The sequence below is a fragment of the Salmo trutta genome, chromosome 32 (genome assembly GCF_901001165.1).
Source record: "Salmo trutta chromosome 32, fSalTru1.1, whole genome shotgun sequence".
Lineage (NCBI taxonomy): Eukaryota > Metazoa > Chordata > Actinopteri > Salmoniformes > Salmonidae > Salmo > Salmo trutta.
The window spans coordinates 1,099,477-1,120,774 of NC_042988.1; the positions used below are offsets into that span (position 1 = coordinate 1,099,477).

The 21,298-nt window shown below is 43.6% G+C and overlaps 1 protein-coding gene across 3 annotated transcripts in view; it reads left to right on the plus strand.

The window, feature by feature from the left end:
• Positions 1–21,298, plus strand: part of sez6l2 (seizure related 6 homolog (mouse)-like 2) — a 172,264-nt gene that overhangs the window by 145,339 nt on the left and 5,627 nt on the right. For all 3 annotated transcript variants that reach the window (XM_029726963.1, XM_029726964.1, XM_029726962.1), the window contains exons 9-15: positions 978–1,141; positions 3,960–4,154; positions 4,312–4,450; positions 4,987–5,183; positions 5,561–5,755; positions 19,219–19,413; positions 21,048–21,239. In XM_029726963.1, the coding sequence (XP_029582823.1) occupies positions 978–1,141; positions 3,960–4,154; positions 4,312–4,450; positions 4,987–5,183; positions 5,561–5,755; positions 19,219–19,413; positions 21,048–21,239 (1,277 nt within the window). The remainder of the gene's footprint in view (positions 1–977; positions 1,142–3,959; positions 4,155–4,311; positions 4,451–4,986; positions 5,184–5,560; positions 5,756–19,218; positions 19,414–21,047; positions 21,240–21,298) is intronic.

Consider the following 21,298-nt stretch of genomic DNA (forward strand, 5'->3'; position numbering starts at 1 on the left):
TGTATTTGGGACACATTCACTAAACACTAAACCTGGTCAAAACATATTGATGCAACAGTAGCTAAGCTGGGGAGAGGTCTGTCCATAATAAAGCGCTACTCTGCCTTCTTAAGAACGCTATCAACAAGGCAGGTCCTACAGGCCCTAGTTCTGTCGCACCTTGACTACTGTCCAGTCATGTAGTCAGGCGCCACAAAGAGGGACCTCAGAAAATTACAACTGGCCCAGAACAGGGCAGCACGCCTGGCCCTTAAATTTACACGGACAGCTAACAGTAATAATATGCATGTCAATCTCTCCTGGTTCAAAGTAGAGGAGAGATTGACTTCATCACTACTTGTATTTGTGAGAAGTATTGACATGTTGAATGCACTGAATGCTGTCTGTTCAAACTACTAGCACACAGCTCAGACACCCATGCATACCCCACAAGACATGCCATCAGAGGTCTCGCACAGTCCCCAAGTCCAGAACAGACTATGGGAGGCGCACAGTACTACAAAGAGCGATGACTACATGGAACTCTATTCCATATTGTGTAACTCATGCAAGCAGTAAAATCTGATTTAAAAACAGATAAAAATACACCTTGTGGAACAGTGGGGACTGTGAAGAGACACTTGCACAGGCAGACACATGCATACACGCACGATAACATACGCACAACACACACACGTACACATATTTTCTGTTGTAGATATGTGGTAGTAGAGTAGTGTCCTTGGCAGCGGCTAATGGGGATCCATAATAAATACAAATACAAATAAAATTATTAAACGTCTTGATGTAATAACCTCTCTCCCTTCACTCTTCTTTTCTCCCTTCTTTCCTTCCTTTTAACTTTCTTTCCTTTCTATCGTCCTTCCTTCCTGCCCGCTATTCTTCCTCCCTTTGCCCTCCATTCCCCCTTTCTCCTCATCTTCCGCCTCTCTACTCTTCTTTCTTTCCCTTTATCCTTTCTTCTCCCTCTTTGTCAGGCTGATTGTGCGCAGCGGAAACAACTCCATGTCTCCGCTGCTCTTTGACTCAGACCTGGATGATGTTCCAGAGCGTGGCATCGTGAGCGAGGGCTCCATACTCTACCTGGAGCTCACAGCCGACTCCTCTTCCATCCCGTTACTGCTAGCTCTGCGCTATGAGGGTGAGACCTTAAAATGCTCCCAGCATCAGTACACACAGTTTCTCTTGTCTCTTTTTCACTCTTATTTGTAATTGACTGTGATATGACTGTGCAATACAGACACTGCTGCTTGCTTTAGTTTAGGGCTGTCCCCGACAAAAACATTTTTGGGGTCGACCAAGAGTCGTTGTGTCCTTTCGACCAATAGATTGGTCAAAATGTTTAAACTTGTTTTTCCATATATGTGTTTGAATAAAACCAATTACGTATGCACTGAGCTTGTCTGATGGTTTAAGCACACTGTTTGATTAAGTCACACAAATGACTCAAGAAATAGCCCGATGGTCACACTGTTAAAAGAATTGACAGCGAGTGTCTGTGTGACTGGCGCACGTTGTCTCGCTCTCTTCGCATGCATGTGACTAATAGGGCCTGACCTATAGCCCACCATAATCGCATCAATAAATTGGTTATAACAAACTCTGAACACAGTAATGTTAACAGCAAAATGGAGGCGGAGGACGTAAAAAAAAACACGAAACGGGCGAATGTTTACTGGTTGCTCAGGAGGGAAAGGGGAAGTCAGATCTCTGGAAGACATTTGACTTAGCTGTGGAAACTACTGAAGATCAAAAAAAAGGAGTGTATTGGAGCAAGTGTTACGTTAGTATTGTGTGTGCCAAACAGTTGCTGTTAGATTACAATATTATCATTTTTCTGAACATTCGGAACAGTGTAAACAACACTAAATAAATAAATGTACCAAAGACTGTTCTAACACAAAATAAATCATATACAGCCTTTATTACAGCAGACAAAAAATAGTTGCATGCATTCTTGAATTGCGGTTTATTTGTTGTTTAGGCAAATTATTCAAAGCTCCCTTTGTTATTTAATTTTTAAAATAAAGTGCTTGATTGCATTTCAAAGCACAAATGTATCATATACTGTGTGATGGCATGAACAATTTATTGATTGATACATTAGCCTATATATTGAAATATAGTCCTAAGTAAGTTACGGTATTAAGACTAAATAGGATGCACTCTTAGGCCTACAGCTCAATAGTGGTTATACAAGGCCTACTAATGATAACAACATTACTTATCATAATGATGATCATAATAATAATTGTAATAATAACAATAAGAAGGAGATAAATAAAAAGGAGGTATAGGAGAAAGAGCTGCTTGTTTGATAAACAGGTGCTGTTAGATTACAATAAGATTTTCCTGCCTGTTTGGAACAGTGTAAACAACACTAAATAATTAAGTAGTAACAGTCTGTTCTAACGGGGGAAAAGCCTTTATTACAGCATTGCAAAGAACCCTGCGCCGGTGGGGGAGGCAGAAAGACAGATGAACCTAGCAGCTAGGGAGTCCTCAATGTAGGTCTCCATAGCCTTGGTCTCCAGACACGACAGAGAGTACAGTCGTCGCCAGGGCGGAGTGTTGCCTGGGAGAAGGTCAATCCCGCAGTCATATGGTCGGTGCGGCAGCAGCTAGGTGGCCTGGGCCTTACTGAACACCTCCCGGGGGTCCTGGTACTCCGCGGGAATGGCGGAGAGGTCTGGGGCAACTTCCGAGCTCCCAGGAAGACGTCCCGGGGCAGGCTGCGCTGACTTCAGGCAATGAGCTTGGCAGAACGGGCTAGGAGAATCCCAATACCCTGGGAACCTGAGGAGACTTAATGAGCAGGAACTGGATAATTTTGCTGTGGTTCCCTGACACACCTAGGTTGATGGGGGTGGAATTGTGGGTGACCCGGCCTATAGAGTGCCCGTCCAGTGCTCTAACGTCCATGGGAATGGAGAGGGGCTGAGTGGGGATATCCAGCTCGGAAGCCAGGGTAGCATCCATAAAGCTCTCAACGGCCCCAGAGTCGATGAGTACCCAGAGAGATTTCGACTGGTTCCCCCACAGCAACATGGCATGAAAGGGGGTGCAAGTAAGGGGAGAGGAAAAGTTATCCGTATGGCCTGCCAGAGTACTCACTCCTACCGGTGAGCCTGGTCTTTTAGTGGACAGGTGGACAGGTGGAGACGAAATTACCAGTAGTCCCGCAATACAGGCAGCTCTTAGTGTGAAGCCTGTATGGCTGTTCAGCTGGAGACAGCCTAGCTCTGCCTAGTTACATGGGCTCAGGAAGAGGTAAATTGGCAGTCTTTGGAGACCCTTGGGGGAACACGGGTAGCCTCGGGTTCTCTCGACAACGGAGCCGTCGGGGACTTCCGGGATACCTCGGAGGCGAGGTGGAATCCATGGACGGGTGGGCAAAATCGAATCTGGCCAGAGCCCTCCTGGACATCAGCGTGATGAGCTATGCTATCTTATTTATAATACAGGGGCAGGCATATGACAGGTCAAAGGCAGGCAGGGGTCAGTAATCCACCCATTATACCCTAAATATTTCTGATCAATTTGATGTTATTTTAATGGACCAAAAAATGTGCTTTTCTTTCAAAAACAAGGACATTTCTAAGTGACCCCAAACTTTTGAACGGTAGTGTACATAATATAAACATTTACAATTTCAGTATCACATGTCTTAGAGTGATGAACTGTGCCATCCCTGTGGTCTCCGCAATGGATTAGTCCACTGAGACAGGTGTGAATCAGGCGTGAATCATGTGCACCATGAAAAAAAAATAACATTGCTACTGCTCAACTAAAGAAATCTCGGTCGACCAACAGCCTATCAACCAAACAATCGACCGTTTGACTAAATGGGGTCAGCCCTACTTTAATTAATCTTATATTATGCACTTATCCTACTTCTCTCCTTTTCTCTCCTCATATTCACACGTGCACACTGTTGTATCTCTTTCGCTCTCTCTCAGCCTTTGACGGGGAACACTGTTATGAGCCCTACTTGCCCCATGGGAATTTCAGCAGCAGTGACATCACCTTTCCGTTGGGCACCACAGTCACCTTCTCCTGCTCCCCAGGCTTTGTCATGGAGCAGGGCACTGGGGTCATTGAGTGTGTGGACCAAAGCGATCCACACTGGAATGAGAGCGAGCCTGTGTGTAAAGGTAATACTATTGAATATTACCACTACATTATGATAATTTGTTTATAAAGCCCCTTTCATTCACTAAACTAAAACTAAAGACAATAATACAAGTAATGTTACAATAACTTTTTTTCCTGTGCTAGTACCTCACACCCTCTCTTCCCACCCCCTCTCAGCTTTGTGTGGGGGAGAGTTGACCGATCCCTCCAGTACTGTTCTATCCCCCGATTGGCCACAGAGCTACTCCAAGGGGCAAGACTGTGTGTGGCAGATCCATGGCAATGAGGAGAAGCGCATCGAACTGGACATCCAGATGTGAGTTTGGCCTCACCAACATCCAACAGGCATAATTTTGGTCTTTGAAGCTGTGGTTGAGGCATTTGGGAGAAGGAATTGTTCTCCTTTAATTTGCCAAAACCTCACTGCATAACATGAGCGCTCCCTTTGCATAGTTTTTTTCCCCCACTACACAAGAGGTATATGATGGAGGTATAACTCAAAATAAGCATGTTTATGTTTCAGAAACGTGCATGTTTTGTAAGGAATATACTTGAGGTATAAAATGTAGGTCGAACAATGTGAGCCTTGCGTTTCGCTGCTTCACTGATGGCTACTTCCGTGGCTGGTGTAGCGCATCTTTTTGATTATAATGGGTGGATTTCAACTGTGACTGACAGACATAAAAAAAACTGATGTGATGCTTCCAGTGAAGTTTTTATTGTAAGGATTAGAAATGACAATGTTTGTGAGAAGCTACATTTTATGATGACATTTTATGATTCCATTCAAAGTGACATTGTGATTTAACGTGAAAGTTGTTTTCCTCTCCATGTATTTTGTCGCTCTCAAAGTTTGAATATCCGCCACAACGACGTTCTCACCATATTCGATGGTCACGACCTCATGTCCCATGTGATTGGCCAGTACCTGGGGTCACGAGAGCGTTTCCAGGTCGTGTCAGGTGGTTCTGAGGTCACTATTCAGTTCCAGAGTGACCCTGACGACTCCTCCTTTATTCTCAGCCAGGGGTTCCTTATTCACTACCGTGGTACGTACACATACAGGACTTATTGGCCTCACCAACACCCACAGGCATTTGGCCGAAGCAAACCTACACAGAAAATTGTCCAAAACTAAGAAACCAAAACTATTAAAAAAAAAGAAATTATAACATAACTCAAACGGAAGGAGTTTGCATTTTGGCGTTTTGCATTTTGATTGCCCATACATGACATCACACGTGTATTCAGTGAAGCAGAATGTTAATAACTTTGTAGATATAATATGACCAGACAATACGATTACGTATTCTACCTCAATTGTGTGTTCTACATGATATATTTCAATCTGAATGTTCTGAAACATTATATCCTCCTGAACAAGTACCTGGTTTATCCTACATCTAATGACATCTTTTTTATCCAGAGGTAGAGCCTAATGACACCTGCCCTGCCCTCCCTCAAATCGAATTTGGCTGGATTAGCTCCTCCCACACCTCTCCCGTGAGGGGAAGTGTGTTGACCTATCAGTGCCAGCCGGGGTATGACATCAGTGGCTCTGACATCATCACTTGCCAATGGGATCTTTCCTGGAGCAACAGCCCACCCACCTGCATCAAAGGTGAGCTAAAGTGCGTTCCTGCCCGACTAAGTTGGCATGATCTGGCATGCTGACGCATGCCAGATCATATATTATAGCAATCTGGTGCCCAACAGCACAGTCAATGTGGCATGCAATCATTGGTTGATGCAATGCAACACCTGAGTAGGGGAACACAACTCTATACTTCCAACAACACTTCGGATGTGTTTGAGATCATCGATTTTACTCTGTTGCACATCACCGACTGAGCATACTAGGTGATTTACAAATCACTTTACATCTTAGAAGTTGAGTAAGGCCTAGATTCAATCAGATCGAGCGTTAACTGGCAATAGCCAACACCCGCATAGCTGATGTTTTGGTGGTGTCGGAGGTGGAACTGCATTGGAGCTTTCAAATCAGTGAGCAGCTGCTCTTGATCATTGTCACAAAGCCACACCCGTCTCACTCGCGTTAGAAGTTCAGAATGAGAAAGTTTAGGCTATATAGAAATAATGACGCTCAAATTAAAAATCATTGAACTAAATAATGAGGATTTCTCTCAGCCTAATCAAGGTGGAGATTACATATCATATTCCAGTGTTCGACCTTGTAAGCAAGGCTACATGGGATTTATCTTAATGCGACTCTGAGCAGCCAATGGCAATGTCCGCTTTAGGTAGAATACCAGGAGCCGTTTGTAGATTTGACAGCTCTAACGCAGTTCCACCTCCGACACCGCCAAAACAACCACTATGCAGATGTTGGCTAAATTGAATAGAGCCTTTGAAGATTGCAGAATTAGGTTGCTGTTAAACATTATGATTGGTTTCATCCTTCCAATTAAAAGTCCCAATTTGACATATCACTTTACATATATACGTTTTGGGAGAAATGTACATTTCATCAGAATTTGACCCAAGTCATGTTGGAAAAGTGACGTCGAGAGAATAACACACGAGTGAATACACAGCAGGAGTAAAGCCACTGTCCACATAAGACGGTAAAGACCCACATCATACCGAATACTCTTTTTTTTAAAGAATAATTGGCACTGATTAAAACCAACTTATCATCTGAGCATATCCTCTGATTTCTTTATTCTGTATCAGCAAAAAATTGGTTTATCATTTACACGGTGTGCAGGCTTTTAACATAGCCCTTTTTACACCCCTGCTGGTTTACCCCTACTAGCTAACCACTAGCAGCCTTGAAACACATAACTTATTAGCAGTTCATCACATCAGCATTTCTTATGCTTTTACACAAAATCCAGAAACTTTTCCCATCATAGTAGACATTGAACGTTTATAACCTAAACTCTGTTGTTGGCTGATAGTACAGTGGTTCTTCCTTTAAAAGTTGTGGCACGCAAGCTGTGCTGCATAATTGTATGGCACGTTAGAGTGCATGAAGTCATATTATTTTACTGTCAGCCGTTGTTGCCATTAATGCTAGTTTGACCACCAGAGGGCATCTTTGAAAAGCGAAGTTATTGAAATGACATGGAGCTGTAGGCCTAAGAGTCCTGTTTACTGTAGCTGTTATAGCATAACTTACTTATTGGCATACAGGCATACTTCAATATACAGTATATCATTCATTCATTTGTGCATGTCATCACACAGCATACAAGTCATCCATGTCTTTAAATACAGTCAAGCATTTTAGTTATAAAACGAAATAACAAAGGGAGCCTTGAATAATTAAACAATGAAAAAATCGCAACATGTCGGCTAAAGCAATTGAATTCACAAATGCATTTGGCTGTTTTGAATATTGGCTGTACTAGAGACTTTAAAACCTTTTTTTGTAGAAAGGTTGCTTAATTGATTAATATTATGGTGTTTCTATTCCAAGAAAAGCGGAAATGCATTTTACAGTAGCCTCAGGGTTTCCGTAAGAAAAGAATGGCGCTGTACCATGTGACCGGTCGGGTGTAGACCTAGGCTACTAAGTGACTGCGAGTGAAGAGCAAAATAATCTTAACATTTCCACACCCTAATTGTAGGCTAACCAATACCCAAACGGAGTATGTGAAAATAATAATCTGATTGATTTATCAAGACCAGTCCCCATGCTTGTCTCAAAGCTGCGTGAAACGGAAATAGTTGCTTCAAATCCTATTATAACAATTGGATGACTTTGGGTGTTTCAGTAAGCAACAATTTGTTGCCTTCATTAGCCTACTTAATTCCATTATTTATGTAATTCAGTGATATTCATTCCCATAGTAATTCATTATGGATCCATCCAGATGTGGTTAGAAAACAGTGCATTTGGTGGGCTATGCAAAGAGATGGGAGAAGTGACATGCCTCGCAAACATGACCGGTCGGGAGTAGGCCTAGGATACTAAATGACTGCAAGTGAAGAGCAAATTAATCCTAACATTTCTACACCGTAATTGTAGGCTAACCAATACCCAAAGATGTTGATGAACAAATACTGTAAATGCATCTATGTGCGTGTTACATGGTCCAATTACAACTTCTTCTGACAAGTAGAGAAAAACAGTGTCTTTTTTATGTGTGTGTGCGCAAGACAGAGGGAGAGCAGTTCTTACACTCTAGTTTTAAATTCAATCACTCTCTTCTTCTTCATCCTCATCATTCAGTTAATTGAAATTCAATTGAAATATATTATGTCACTCCCATGGCAAAGTTTAAAAACAGCCAGATTTGTGAAATTGATTTATCCAACATTTTGTGGTTGCATGAGATTTGGTGATCACAGAATCAGTAGGATATTAAATAAACACTCAAATAGGCAACAGAAGCAGGAACAGCATAGGGCTGAGTGACTCACTCATTCCTGGCTTTCGTTCAAAATAAGTTATATTATAATTCAGGGTTAAAGACACATTCTTTGATATTGAGTTTGAAATGTAAAACTTTAGAGTACTTAATCATTGAATACATTGCAAGTTTTCTATTTTTTGGCCATTTCTTTGTCAGTGGGCAAACGTACAAAATCAGCAGGGGATCAAACACTTTTTTCCCTCACTGTATCTACCACAAACAGTCACGGCATAAGCTCAAAACTTTTAAAGGAAGAACCACTGTAGCTATAGCTCGCCAAATGCTAACCTGAGTGCTAACATTACTAAAATTATTAGCAGCAGTAACAGCAAAATTCAGGTATAATGGCAAACACAAACATTGGCTATCATGATATCCTGCAAGTTGTATCCGCCCAATAAAGATCAGGTAGTTCAGCAAAAATAAAGACATACCTTGAAATAAATAATGACATTAATCTGATTCATATTTCACCTTTCATTTCTGCAAAACATACAGTGTTGGATGCTGTAGCTTGCTTGCTAACTATCTAGCTAGCTTATTCCATCAGCAAACACCATGCTAAATCTGAATGGGCCAGCTTGTTTTGCATGGCCAGTTGGACTTAGATAGCTGGCTATCTTAGTTTTTAATCATCTACTAGCAACATAACATGACAAAACATTTTAGGGCACTTTAGTAACTACTTACCCGATTCACCTCCATCACAGAAGTCGTCCGCCGTCGTGCTGTAACACCGGTGGTGTCAGTGGACTTGGAGCCGGCAGGATTTAATTGTGGGCAGAGAACTGGTTTTTACTAGCCCGAGCTTCATAGTGAATACACTATTCCACTGTTGGTAGCCATCGTAGTCCTTTGGGGCAGAGTGGGACTGAAGCGCCAGGGGTTCCCCTGAACTATTCTTTCTGAAGAGGTCCGACTTTTTCCCAAATAAACCAAATATGCCTACTGTTTCATTTTTTTGGTACTTTTACATGCATTTTTTAATTATTACCCTTTTTCTCCCCAATTTTGTGGTATCCAATTGGTAGTTAGTCTTGTCTCATCGCTGCAACTCCCGTACGGACTCCGGAGAGGCGAAGGGCGAGAGCCGTGCATCCTCCGAAACACAACCCAACCAAGCTGCACTGCTTCTTGACACAATGCCCACTTAACCCGGAAGCCAGCCGCACCAATGTGTCGGAGGAAATACCGTACACCTGGCAACCATGTCAATGTGCACTGCATCCGGCCCGCCACAGGAGTCGCTAGTGCACGATGGGACAAGGACATCCCTGCTGGCCAAACCCTAACCCTAACCCGGACTACGCTGGGACAATTGTGCACCGCACCATGGGTCTCCCAGTCGCGGCTAGCTGCGACAGAGCCTGGACTCGAACCCAGAATCTCTAGTGGCACATGGTGATGCAGTGCCCTAGACCACTATGTGTATAAGTGTATAATTATTATACTTCTTAAAAACGTTTTAATCAATTTCCCTTGTTCGATATGTGGAAATATACAGTGCATTCGGAAAGTATTCAGACCCCTTCACTTTTTCCATATTTTGTTACGTTACAGCCTTATTTTAATATATATATATTTTAAATCCTCATCAATCTACACACAATACCCCATAATGACAAAGCAAAACCAGTTTTTTGGTGTTTTTTGCAAATGTATTACAAATAAAAAACAGAAATACCTTATTTACGTAAGTATTCAGAACCTTTGCCATGAGACTCGAAATTGAGCTCAGGTGCATCCTGTTTCCATTGATCATCCTTGAGATGTTTCTACAAATTTATTGGAGTCCACCTGTGGTATCAGATATGAAGGTAAGACCGAGATGCAGACCACGTCGGATAACGAATACTTTAATAATCCCAAAGGGACAGGCAAATGGACAGATCAAGGCAGTCAGGGGTCAATAGTCCAGAGAAGTGGGGGAAAAGCAGGAGCTGAGACAAAACGCTGCTTGGCTTGAACAAACAAGACGAACTGGCACAGACAGACAGAAAACACAGGTATAAATACACAGGGGACAATGGGGAAGATGGGCGACACCTGGAGTGGGGTGGAGACAATCACAAAGACACATGAAACAGACCAGGGTGTGATGTGTGGTAAATTCAATAATTGGACATGATTTGGAAAGGCACACACCTGTCTATATAAGGTCCCACAATTGACAATGCATGTCAGAGCAAAAACCAAGCCATGAGGTCGGAGGAATTGTCTGCACAGATCTGGGAAAGGGTACCAAAAAATGTCTGCAACATTAAAGGTCCCCAATAACACAGTGGTCTACATCATTCTTAAATGGAAGAGGTTTGGAACCACCAAGACTCTTCCTAGAGTTGCTGCCCGGCCAAACTGAGCATTCGGGGGAGAAAAGCCTTGGTCAGGGAGGTGACCAAGAACACAATGGTCACTCTGACAGAGCTCCAGAGTTCCTCTGTGGAGATGGGAGAACCTTCCAGAAGGGCAACCATCTCTGAAAAACTCCACCAGTCAGGCCTTTATGGTAGAGTGGCCAGACGGAAGCCACTCCTCACTAAAAGGCACATGACAACCTGCTTGGAGTTTGCCAAAAGGCACCTAAAGGACAATCAGACCATGAGAAACGAGATTCTCTGGTCTGATGAAACAAATATTTAACTGTTTTGTCTGATAGCCAAGTGTCTGGCTCATCACCTGGCTAATACTATCCCTACGGTTTAGCATGGTGGTGGCAGCATCATGATGTGGGTTTGTTTTTCAGCAGCAGACTAAGAGACTTGTCAGAATCGAGGGAAAGATGAACGGAGAAAAGTACAGAGATCCTTGATGAAAACCTGCTCAAGAGCTCCGACCTCAGACTGGGGTGAAGGTTCACCTTCCAACAGGACAACGGCCCTAAGCAAAGAGCCAAGACAAAGCAGGAGTGGCTTCGGGACAAGTCTCTTAATGTCCTTGAGTGACCAAGCCAGAGTCCGGACTTGAATCCGATCGAACATCTCTGGAGAGCCCTGAAAAGAGCTGTGCAACGACGTTCCCCATCCAACCTGACAGAGCTTGAGAGGATCTGCAGAGAAGAATGGGAGAAATTCCCCAAGTGCAGGTGTGCCAAGCTTGTAGCGTCATACCCAAGTAGACTCGAGGCTGTAATCGCTGTCAAAGGTGCTTCAACAAAGTACTAAGTAAAGGGTCTTAATACTTACGTAAATTTATTATTTCATTTTTCATACATTTACAAAAAATTCCTAAAACCTGTTTTTGCTTTGTCATTATGGGGTATTTTGTGTAGATTGATGAGGGGAAAAAAACATTTAATCCATTTTAGAATAAGGCTGTAACGTAACAAAATGTGGAAAAAGTCAAGGTTGTCTGAATACTTTCTGAATGCCCTGTGCAACCTTCCCTTTAAGGGTAATTATTTATTGTACCAACAACATTTTTACATTTTTAGTCATTTAACAGACGCTCTTATCCAGAGCGACTTACAGTAGTGAATACATTTCATTTCATGCATTTAAAAAAAATTATGTTTTTGTACTGGCCCCCCATGGGAATCGAACCCACAACCCTGGCGTTGCACATACCATGCTGGCATTGCAAACACCATGCTCTACCAACTGAGCCACAGGGAAGGCTACATCTGCAAATCCCAATAAAACTGTATCACGTTTCGAAGTTTACTTTCCTTGCTTTGTCCAACAACACTATTATGAATCTAGCAAGTACGTTTTGTGGTTCAGAGTGCACTATTTATTTAGTTCCATAGTGCAAATATTTTGTGGTTTTTGTATACGTGTTTGTTTTGGTTTTTCCTTCTTTGTCCTTTAATAAAAGAAGATGAGTATACATTTTCCCGCTGCGTCTTGGTCCTCCACACACGACACTCGTGACAGAATCTCCCACCAAACACGGACCAAGCAGTGGAGGAGGGAGCAGCAACAGATGGACTACAAGGAGTACTGGAGTTGGGAGGACATCTTGGAGGGGAAAGGATCCTACACATGGGAGGAGATCCAAGCTGGAATGGATCGCCTGCCATGGAAACAGTTGGAGACAGCGAGGGAGGAACGGCGTAAATGGAGCAAAGAGAACAGGAACAGTTACAGAGTGCTTCCTCATTTTTGAGCTACAGCCATCTTCGTTCCCTTCGGATCGGTCGAAGATAGCATATGTTATTACGCTAATGTCGGGAAGGGCGCTCTCCTGGGCTACGGCAGTTTGGGAGCAACAATCCACCATTTGTCGTCCTCTGGAAGACTTCATGGCAGAGTTGAGGAAGGTATTCGATTCTCCGGGCTCCTGGAAAGAGGCGGCCTGAAAACGTCAAACAACTCCCATAGTGTGGCAGACTACGCAGTAGCAGCTTGGGAGTTACCGCTGGACCTCAATTCCCTCATCGCCCTTACTATTAGAATTGATGGGCGTCTATGGGAATGCAGGCGTGAGAGGAGGTCTGGTCTTGGTCACACTCGTTCATCCGCTGCTGCTTGCTCAACTCCGAAGGAATCTGGAAGTCCCCGAAGGCTGTATTTCCGAAAAGACCTGAAGCCACCCGAGTTCCCTCAAGAGTCATCGGCAACGGGTGAGTCAGATACATCGGAACCAATGCAACTGGGCAGAGCTAGATTATCGCCTAGGGAACGTTCACGTAGGCTAAGCTCCAACAGTTGTCTGTATTGTGGTGCTGCGGGGCATTTCATAGCCACCAGCCCAGTGAAGAGACCTGAATCATTAGTAGGTAGAAGTACACTGGTGAGCCAAACTGGGAACCCTCTAATTCCCATCACCTGTACTCCTTTTTCTGTTATCCTGCTGTGGGGAGACCAGTCTAAGTCTCTTCGGGTGCTCATTGACTCTGGGGCAGATGAAAGTTTCATGGACGCTATCCTGGTATCGGAACTAGGTATCCCCACTCAACTCCTCTCCGTTCCCATGGATGCCAGGGTAGTGGACGGCCGCTTCATTGAAAGAGTCACGCACAGCACAGTTCCCATGAATCTGCTAATCACAGTGAGTCAATACAGCTTCTCCTCATTGAGTCTCCCCACATCCCTGTTGTTTTGGGATTTTCTTGGCTCTAGAAGCACAACCCCGATATTGACTGGACCACGGGTTCAATCCTGGGTTGGAGCCCGTTGTACCATTCACACTGCCTGAAGGCGGCGCAGCCTTCCTCGGAACGTCCCTCTCCAGGGTTAAGTGCGGCCTCGGATTTCACTACCGTTTCCGCAGAGTACCATGACCTGGAGGTTTTCAGCAAGGCTCGTGCTACCTCCCTTCACATCATCCTTACGATTGTGCAATTGACCTCCTCCCGGGCACCACACCGCTTCGAGGCCGGCTATATTCCCTGTCTGGCCCTGAGACCAAGGCCATGGAGGAATACATTGAGGACTCTCTGGCTGTTGGGAACATTCGTCCTTCTGCCTCTCTTGCCGGCGCAGTGTTCTTCTTTGTGGGGAAGAAGGACAAGGCCCTGCGTCCATGTATTTATAACCGGGGCCTCAATGACATCACGATCAAGAATCGGTACCTGCTACCACTCCTCTCCTCGGTTTTCGAACCTCTCCAGGGGGCTCCCATCTTTCCCAAACTGGACCTTCGGAATGCCTACCACCTTGTTCGGAAACGCAAAGGAGACGAGTGGAAGATGGTATTCAATACTGCCAGTGTACACTATGAGTACCTGGCCATGCCGTTTGGACTCACCAACGATCCCGCTGTCTCCCAGGCACTGGTCAACGATGTGCTCCAGGACATGTTGAATCATTTTGTACAGTTGAAGTCAGAAGTTTATTTACATACAATTAGGTTGGAGTCATTTAAACTCGTTTTTCAACCACTCCACAAATTTCTTGTTAAAGAACTATAGTTGTGGCAAGTCGGTTAGGACATCTACTTTGTGCATGACACAAATAATTTTTCCAACAATTGTTTACAGACAAATTATTTCACTTATAATTCACTGCATCACAATTCCAGTGGGTCAGAAGTTTACAGTACACTAAGTTGACTGTGCCTTTAAACAGCTTGGGAAAATCGAGAAAATGATGTAATGGCTTTAGAAGCTCAAACATAATTTGAGTCAATTGGAGGTGTACCTGTGGATGTATTTCAAGGCCTACCTTCAAACGTAGTGCCTCTTTGCTTGACATCATGGGAAAATCAAAAGAAATCAGCCAAGACTTCAGAAAAAAACTGGTGGACCTCCACATGTCTGGTTCATCCTTGGGAGCAATTTCCAAATGCCTGGAGGTACCACGTTCATCTGTACAAACAATAGTACGCAAGTATAAACACCATCGGACCATGCAGCCGGCATACCGCTCAGGAAGGAGACACGTGCTGGAGGAAACAGGTACAAAAATATCAATATCCACAGTAAAACGAGTCCTATATCGAAATAACCTGAAAGTCTGCTCAGCAAGGAAGAAGCCACTGCTCCAAAACCGCCATAAAAAAGCCAGACTACGGTTTTCAACTGCACATGGGGACAAAGATCGTACTTTTTGGAGAAATGTCCTCTGGTCTGATGAAACAAAAATAGAACTGTTTGGCCATAATGACCATCGTTATTTTTGGAGGAAAAAGGGGGATGCTTGCAAGCCGAAGAACACCATCCCAACTGTGAAGCACGGGGGTGGCAGCATCATGTTGTGGGGGTGCTTTGCTGCAGGAGGGACTGGTGCACTTCACAAACTAGATGGCATCATGAGGACAGAACATTATGTGGATATCTTGAAGCAACTTCTCAAAAAGTTAAAGCTTGGTCGCCAATGGGTCTTCCAAATGGACATTGACCCCAAACATACTTCCAAAGTTGTGGCAAAATGGCTTAAGGACAACAAAGTCAAGGTATTGGAGTGGCCATCACAAAGCCCTGACCTCAATCTAATAGAACATTTGTGGGCAGAACTGAAAAAGTATGTGCGAGCAAGGTCTACAAACTTGACTCGGTTACACCAGCTCTGTCTGGAGGAATGGGCCAAAATTCACCCAACTTATTGTGGGAAGCTTGTGGAAGGCTACCCGAAACGTTTGACCCAAGTTAAACAATTTAAAGGCAATGCTACCAAATACTAATTGAGTGTATGTAAACTTCTGACCCACTGGGAATGTGATGAAGAAATAAAAGCTGAAATAAATCATTCTACTATTCTGACATTTCACATTCTTAAAATAAAGTGGTGATCCTAACTCACCTAAGGGCTCTTTTACTAGGATTAAATGTCAGGAATTGTGAAAAACTGAGTTTAAATGTATTTTGCTAAGGTGTATGTAAACTTCTGACTTCAACTGTATTTGTCTGCCTTGATGACATCCTGGTTTTCTCTCGTTTTGCCCAAGAACACGTTCTCCATGTTTGACAAGTCCTTCAGCGCCTCCTGGAGAATCAGTTGTTTGTAAAAGCTGAGAAGTGCGACATCCACCGCTCCACTATATCCTTTCTGGGATACGTCATTGCTGAAGGGAATGTCCATGTGGATCCAGAAACGGTGAGAGCGGTGGTGGATTGTCCCCAACCCACGTCCAGCCGCAACGGTTTCTGGGGTTTGCTAATTTCTACCGCCGTTTCATTCGCGGCTACAGCACCCAGGCGGATCCCCTCTCTGCTCTCACCTCCCCCAAGGTACCGTTCACATGGTCCCCAGCAGCGGACAGGGTTTTTATGGATCTGAACCTGCGATTCACTACTTCCCTCATCCTCATCCATCCGGACCCGACCCGTCAGTTTGTGGTTGAGGTTGGCGCATCCGACGTGGGAGTAGGGGCCGTCCTTTCTCAGCGATCTGTCCAGGAGCTTCATCCCTGTGCTTTCATGTCCCATCGTCTCAACTCTGCAGAAAGGAACTATAATGTTGGGAACCGGGAATTCCTGGTGGTTAAGATGGCTCTGGAGGAGTGGAGGCACTGGCTGGAACGGGGCGTAACATCCATTTTTGGTATGGACTGACCACAAGAATTTAGAATACTCCGCACTGCCAAATGCCTTAACTCTAGGCAAGCCGTTGGGCCCTGTTATTCACCAGGTTCAATTTCACCATCTCCTACCACCCAGGGTCCAAAAATGTGAAGCCGGACGCCCTCTCTCACCTGTACAGTTCCGCTGCCACACCCTCTGAATCTGAAACCATCCTCCCTGCCTCATGTCTCGCGGCTTCGGTTGTCTGGGGTATTGAGACCCTGGTCAATATCTAGGTCAACTAGAAAATATACACTATATTTACAAAAGTATGTGGACACCCCTTCAAATTAGTGGATTCGGCTATTTCAGCCACACCTGTTGCTGACCGGTGTATAAAATCAAGCACACTGCCATGCAGTCTCCATAGACAAACATTGGCAGTAGAATGGCCTTACTGAAGAGCTCAGTGACTTTCAACGTGGCACTGTCAGAAGATGCCAACTTTCCATTAAGTCAGTTCGTCAAATTTCTGCCCTGATAGAGCTGCCCCGGTCAACTGTAAGTGCTGTTATTGTCGAGGAGCAACAACGGCTCAGCCGCAAAGTGTTAGGACACACAAGCTCACAGAACAGGAGTGCTGAAGCATCTAGTGCGTAAAAATCGTCTGTCCTCAGTTGCAACACTCACTACCGAGTTCCAAACTGCCTCTGGAAGCAACGGGAGCTTCATGAAATGGGTTTCCATAGCCGAGCAGCCTCACACAAGCCTAAGATCATCATGCGCAATGCCAAGCGTCCACTAGAGTGGTGTAAAGCTCGCCGCCATTGGACTCTGGAGCAGTGGAAACGCGTTCTCTGGAGTGATGAATCACACTTCACCATCTGGCAGTCCGACTGACAAATCTGGGTTTGGCGGATACCAGGAGAACGCTACATGCTCTAATTTATGCCAACTGTAAAGTTTGGTGGAGGAGGAATAATGGTCTAGGGCTATTTTTCATGTTTCGGGCTAGGCCCCTTAGTTCCAGTGAAGGTAAATCTTAACACTACAGCATAAAGTTATATTCTAGATTATTCTGTGCTTCCAACTTTGTGGCCAAAGTTTGGGAAAGGCCCTTTCCTTTTTCAGCATGACAATGTCCCTGTGTACAAAGCGAGGTCCGTACAGAAATGGTTTGTCAAGATCAGTGTGGAAGAACTTGACTGGCCTGCACAGAGCCCTGACCTCAACTCCATCGAACACCTTTGGGATGAATTGCTTGACTGACTTTATTGTCCCCATGGGGAAATTTTGTTGCAGTGTTTAAAGTGGTGTTTAAATACAAAACAAATTGACAATACAACTTTCATAACAGTTACATACCAATAAAAAGAGACAAGCCTGCTGGCCTTACTGGGTCGATAGGAACATTAGCCCGAGCTATTTAGGAGGGATATCACACCTGGCACAAATTATTGTCTCGTTCTGTTTTTCCTGCTGAAGGGAATTAGAACGCTGACTGCGATCCAGGCCTAATCGCCCAACATCAGTGCCCAACATCAGTGCCCGACCTCACTTATGCTGTTGTGGCAGAATGCAACCAAGTCCTCGCAGCAATGTTCCAACATCTTGTTCCAAGCAATGTTCCAAGTCTTCCCAGAAGAGTGGAGGCTGTTATAGCAGCAAAGGGGAGACCAACTCCATATTAATGCCCATGATTTTGGAATGAGATGTTCGATGAGTAGGTTTTTAAATACGTTTTGTCATGTAGTGTATTTTAAATCAATGTTGTGATGATATACTCAAATAAAATGCCATTATCCATGAGAAAGATTTTTGGCGCTGACAGCTGATCTTCTCATGCATCTGAAGAAAATTCTAAATTGCAACAGCTGCTCTGTCAGTTGGAGGTGGGCTGGGGGCGGGGCTCGGGAATATTTCAAATTGTGATTGACAGCTCAGGAGTTTCATGTGTCTCTTTTCAAAATAAACAGTTAATTGTACTATTGTTCATAAGTTCATACGGATTCAGCATGATACATGTGGTGCCAAAATATATTTAATTAAAAAATATATATGTTAGGATTTTCTGAAATTATGTATTTCATAAATATATTCTGGAAATATATGTAAAAAAAAAAAATCCTGCATATACTGTATGTACATACACGGAGTGTGCAAGACATTAGGAACACCTTCCTAATATTGAGTTGCACCCCTTTTTGCCCTCAGAAGCCTCAATTCGTTGGGGCATGGACTCTACAAGGTGTCGAAAGCGTTCCACAGGGATGTTGGCCCATGTTCACCCCAATGCTTCCCACCACAGGAGGCTGCTGAGGGGAGGACAGCTCATAATAATGGCTGGAACGGAGCAAATGGAATAGCGTCAAACACATGAAAACCATGTGTTTGATGTTTTGATACCATTCCACTCATTCCACTTCAGCCATTACCACAAGTCCACCCTCCCCAATTAAGGTGCCACCAACCTCCTGTGCTTCCCACAGTTGTGTCAAGTTGGCTGGATGTCCTTTGGGTGGTGGATAATTCTTCCCAGCAGCGTTGCAGTTCTTGACACGCTCAAACCGGTGCATCTAGTAGATACCCCGTTCAAAGGCACTTAAATATTTTGTCTTGCCCATTCACCCAATGAATGGCACCATACACAATCCATGTCTCAATTGTTTCAAGCCTTACAAATCAATCATCTACATATCAGAAAATAGGTGTGCTGGAGTTCACTCATTTAGCTCTGTTTCATCTGTAGTGCCAGCGTAGATAAAAAAAAAAATGTATACAAATATTACGTCATGTCTTGTTTACCCTTATCGTCCACAGTCCAGCAGTGTCCTGATCCGGGGGAGGTGGTGAACGGAGCGCGTTCGGTACGCCCAGAGTCTGGATTCGCTGTTGGAACAGTGGTGCGCTTCTCCTGTAACCAGGGTTACCAGCTGGAGGGCCCTGGCCAGATCTCCTGCCACGGACGAGATACAGGCACCCCCAAGTGGAGTGACCGCAGCCCCAAATGTGTCTGTGAGTCACTCCTCTGGGTGTTTGTCTGTGTGTGTTGAGATTGATGTCAAACACTAATTCTATGGGACTATACACTGCCTTCAGAAAGTATTCACACCCCTTGACTTTTTCCACATTTTGTTGTGTTACAAAGTGGGATTAAAATTGATTTAATTTTTTTTAAGTCTTTTTTTTTTTGCCAACGACCAACACCGAATACTGTAATGTCAAAATGGAAGAAAAATTCTAACATTTGCAAAAAAAAACAAAAAAAGTATGAAAAATAAAACACTAATATACTGAATCTGGATTACATAAGTATTCAGCCCCCTGAGTCAATACATGTTGCATCAGCTTTGGCAGCGATTACAGCTTTCTAGATAAGTCTCTAAGAGCTTTCCACACCTGGATTGTGCAACATTTGCCCATTATTATTTTCAAAATTCTTCAAGCTCAGTCAAATTGGTTGTTGATCAATACTAGACAACTATTTTCAGGTCTTGTCATAGATTTTCAAGCAGATTTAAGTCTAAACTGTAACTCGGTCACTCAGGAACATTCACTGTCTTGGTAAGCAACTCCAGTGTAGATTTGGCCTTGTGTTTTATGTTATTGTCCTGCTGAAAGGTGAATTCATCTCCCACTGTCTGGTGAAAAGCAGACTGAACCTTTCCTCTAGGCGTTTGCCTGTGCTTAGCTTAATCACATTCCTTTTTTATCCTTAAAAACTCCCCAGTCCTTAACAATTACAAGCATACCCATAACATGATGCTGCCACCACTATGCTTGAAAATATGGAGTGGCACTCGGTAATGTGTTGTATTGGATTTGCTCCAAATTTCTTTGCCACATGTTTTGCAGTATTACTTTAGTGCCTTGTTACAAACAGGATGCATGTTTTAGAATATTTGTATTCTGTATAGGCTTCCTTTTTTCACTCTGCCAATTAGGTTAATATTGTGGAGTAACTATAATGTTGTTAATCCATCCTCAGTTGTCTCCTATCACAGCCATAAAACTCTAACACCTTTGGTCATGGTGAAATCCCTGAGTGGTTTCCTTCCTCTCCTGCCTGTATCTTTGTAGTGACTGGGTGTATTGATACGCCACCCAAAGTGTAATTTATAACTTCACCTTGCTCAAAGGGATATTCAATGTCTGTTTTATTTTTATTTTTACCCATCTACCAATATATCTTTGTTGTTGAAACTGTGTTTGAAATTCACTGCTCGATTGATGGACCTTACAGATAATTGTATGTGTGGGGTACAGAGACAAGGTAGTCATTCAAAAATCATGTTAAAAACTTTTATTGCACACAGAGTGAGTCCATTCAACTTATGTGACTTGTTAAGCACATTTTTACTCCTGAACTTATTTAGGCTTGTCATAACAACTGGGTTGAATACTTATTGACTCAAGACATTTTAGCTTTTAATTTGTAATTCATTTGTGAACATTTAAAAAAACATAATTCCACTTTCACATTATCGGGTATTATGTGTAGGCCAGTGACAAATAATCTCAATTTAATCAATCTTAAATTATGATTGTAACACAACAAAATGTGGAAAAAGGGCTGTTAATATTTTCTGATGGCATTGCTCTCTCTCGCTCTCTCTCTCCATCCATCTTTATTTCCTTTCCCTAAACAGTGAAGTATGACCCATGCCCAAACCCAGGTGTGCCAGACAATGGTTACCAGACATTGTACAAGCATAGCTACCAGGCAGGAGAGACGCTACGTTTTTTCTGCTATGAGGGCTATGAACTCATTGGGGAGGTTATTATCAACTGTGTCCCGGGCCACCCATCTCAATGGAACAGTCCACCACCATTCTGCAAAGGTGACAATTTACATTGGACTGCTGGAAATGAGGAAGAGGGGTTAGAGGGGTTTCAAGAA